The sequence below is a fragment of the Penaeus japonicus genome, unplaced genomic scaffold, assembly GCF_977035675.1.
Source record: "Penaeus japonicus unplaced genomic scaffold, GWHDUDI00000001_assembly GWHDUDI00000011, whole genome shotgun sequence".
NCBI lineage: Eukaryota > Metazoa > Arthropoda > Malacostraca > Decapoda > Penaeidae > Penaeus > Penaeus japonicus.
In genome coordinates, this window is record NW_028234413.1 from 41,725,212 (window position 1) to 41,727,711 (window position 2,500).

Sequence of the window (2,500 nt, forward strand, 5' to 3'; positions counted from 1 at the left end):
TTTGGGCATGTACAGAGGAAAATAGCAAGGTATATTGAGAGGAAGGGAATACATACAGATGGCTGGTGATACAGAAGATTCAAAGGTTAGGGAAATAAATGAGTGATTAGCTGTGACAATTCTAAATGAGAAAAAAAACAGGAAGAAAACGAAATGAAATGGGTACTTTGGTGAATATTATTATTCATGCATTGCAGACCTTGGCGCCTTTACTTATTTTATCCGTCACATGGGCCTAATCTATTCAAAAGTGGTGGTCTCATACCATTGTCCGAATGTAACAGGAGAATTGTAATCCTGAGCAGTTATTACATATATTCTGCCCCAATTAAAAAATAACAAAAAATCGTAATGCAGCCTAATGGAAGCAATAAAACACGTTTAAGTTCACTTCTTTTCTCACTTACAGCTTTAGGTCTTCTGAAAAGTTTTCAGTAACTGATTTTTCACTTTCTCTGGTATGAGTTTATCAAATAATCAGATCCGGATATCTGGCTGGATATTCGAGAAATCCGGCCGGATACCAGGTAGTTGCAACTGTACCGGATTTACAGCATAATCACATATGAGGAACATTCCTTGATGTGAATATGGTATAATTTGTTGTTGATGTCATATTTTGTGAAACATATGTTTATGGCAATCCTTTTTTACATGTTCATAAGACAACTTTTAAGAGAATGAAATTTCACCGTGGAATGATCATTTGTCACACTGATCTCTCGTCTCACTCACCCTGATCTACTTTGTTGCACGTCTGATTCCCCATGACGTCGCTCTTGACCGAACTGACACACATTTCGTACTTCTGAGAAGCCTCGACCTCGACCTCGATGCTCAAGGTGGACGCCGGAACGACCCTGAAAGCCAGGTCGTCGTCGTCGCTGACTGGATTGGCAGCCTGGATTAGGCCGAGAGGCTGTGGCAGTGAGCGGGCAGGATTGGAGGAGGAGGAGGAGGAGGAGGAAGAAGAAGAGGAAGACCTCGAGGAGATATCGGTCCTCCATGTAATGACGTAGCTGGAGACGTCGGCGTCCTCTTGGGGCTTCTGCCACGTCACGAGAACCTTGTTCGGCGCAGCGGATTTCAGTGTCGTTTCGCCTATTTCGGGGACAGTGACTGCGGAAAAGACGAAAGCTTTATGTAAACCACACACATGTATGTATTTGTATGTGTGTGAATGTAATGTATATATCCATTCGTATATCCTTGTGAAGGTTTATTCATGTATCTGCCAACCTGTTTATTTACTTATCTTTTTTATATTCTGCCTGTCTGTCTTTCTCTCTCACCTGTTATTCCAACACTGCATGTTGGAGACCTCTTACCTGGGGACTGAGGCAAGGAGAGAATGGCGCTGCACACTTCGCGACTGGTCGAGCCGTTTTCCTCCACGTACGCCGCGACGCACACGGAATAGCGTCCTGTCTTGTTTTTGAAAACATAGGACGACTTGTCATTCCCCACGTCGTGCGAGACGTTGCCACCACCCGCAGTGGTCTCCTCGAGCGCCACGTGATACGAGCTGATGGTCTTGGGATCGCTAAGAAGGAACCAAGACACGAGGAGGTCGTGGGTGTTGGTGTTCCAGGCCGCGCCGACGCTTCTTCTAGCGCTGAGGACTACGAGCGAGAGAGGGAGTCAGTGAGTCACTTCTGCAGCAAGAAAGCCGAGGCCGTTCTTACTCATGTCTAAGACATGTATGCAATCCAATTTATGCGTGTAAACATCATTAACCTGACACCAACTTACAAAAGTCGCTGACGCCGGTGTTTCCTGAAGCCTGCAATGCGCCAGAGTCATTGAAGGCCGCCAACAGTGTCCACAGTGACACGTATCCTTCTGCCTGTACCGCGTCGTTGGTCAACACGCAAGTGAGGCCGTCCTCCTGCGAAGGTCGGAGCTGCGAGGCCTCCTGAACGTCGCCCTCGGCGTTCTCCAGCGCCAGCAGGTAGAGGGAGTCCTCAGAGTAGGACTCGAAGCACACGCGCAGACGATTGTCCAAGGTTAACTCCGTCTCGGTGATAATTATGTCTAGGGACATAATAGGGAAGATGATTCAGGGCAGGGGGATGGCACCACAGGAGAGATGCGTATTGAAGGGGAGCCGTGGATCAAGAAAAAAATCATCATGCAGTGCATGTTCAGGAAATTCCTTGTTAGTGTGTGTTTAACTTTTTCTATTTTCGTAAACTTAGTCCAAGTGCCAGACTTCTGAGGAGTTACCAGAAAGACAAGATGTCTATTGCGAAAGGATATAAGATCCCTTTCATTTACTCTGTGCTACTACATACGAAATGCCCTTGAAATGATACTTTTGAATGAAGCCGAAGCCATTTCTTTCGAAAACTAAAGAATCGAGATGAAAACAAACTACCTGGTAGGTCCTCCAGAGTGAGCTCGACCTGCACTTCCTGCTGTACGCTAAGACCGATCTCCCTCAGTGTAACAGTGACCGGCGTGTTTGTGTTTTCCACGTGGAGGTATCGGAGGCACTCCC

General features: G+C 46.4%; 1 protein-coding gene across 1 annotated transcript in view; it reads right to left on the reverse strand.

The window, feature by feature from the left end:
- LOC122242444 (uncharacterized) overlaps positions 1-2,500 on the reverse strand; it is a 55,808-nt gene that overhangs the window by 12,938 nt on the left and 40,370 nt on the right. The window contains exons 29-32 of the mRNA XM_086541469.1: positions 2,378-2,500; positions 1,753-2,034; positions 1,329-1,622; positions 736-1,119 (exon numbers count right to left, since the gene is read on the reverse strand). The exon at positions 2,378-2,500 is cut by the window's right edge and continues 147 nt beyond it. Of these exons, the coding sequence (XP_086397595.1) occupies positions 736-1,119; positions 1,329-1,622; positions 1,753-2,034; positions 2,378-2,500 (1,083 nt within the window). The remainder of the gene's footprint in view (positions 1-735; positions 1,120-1,328; positions 1,623-1,752; positions 2,035-2,377) is intronic.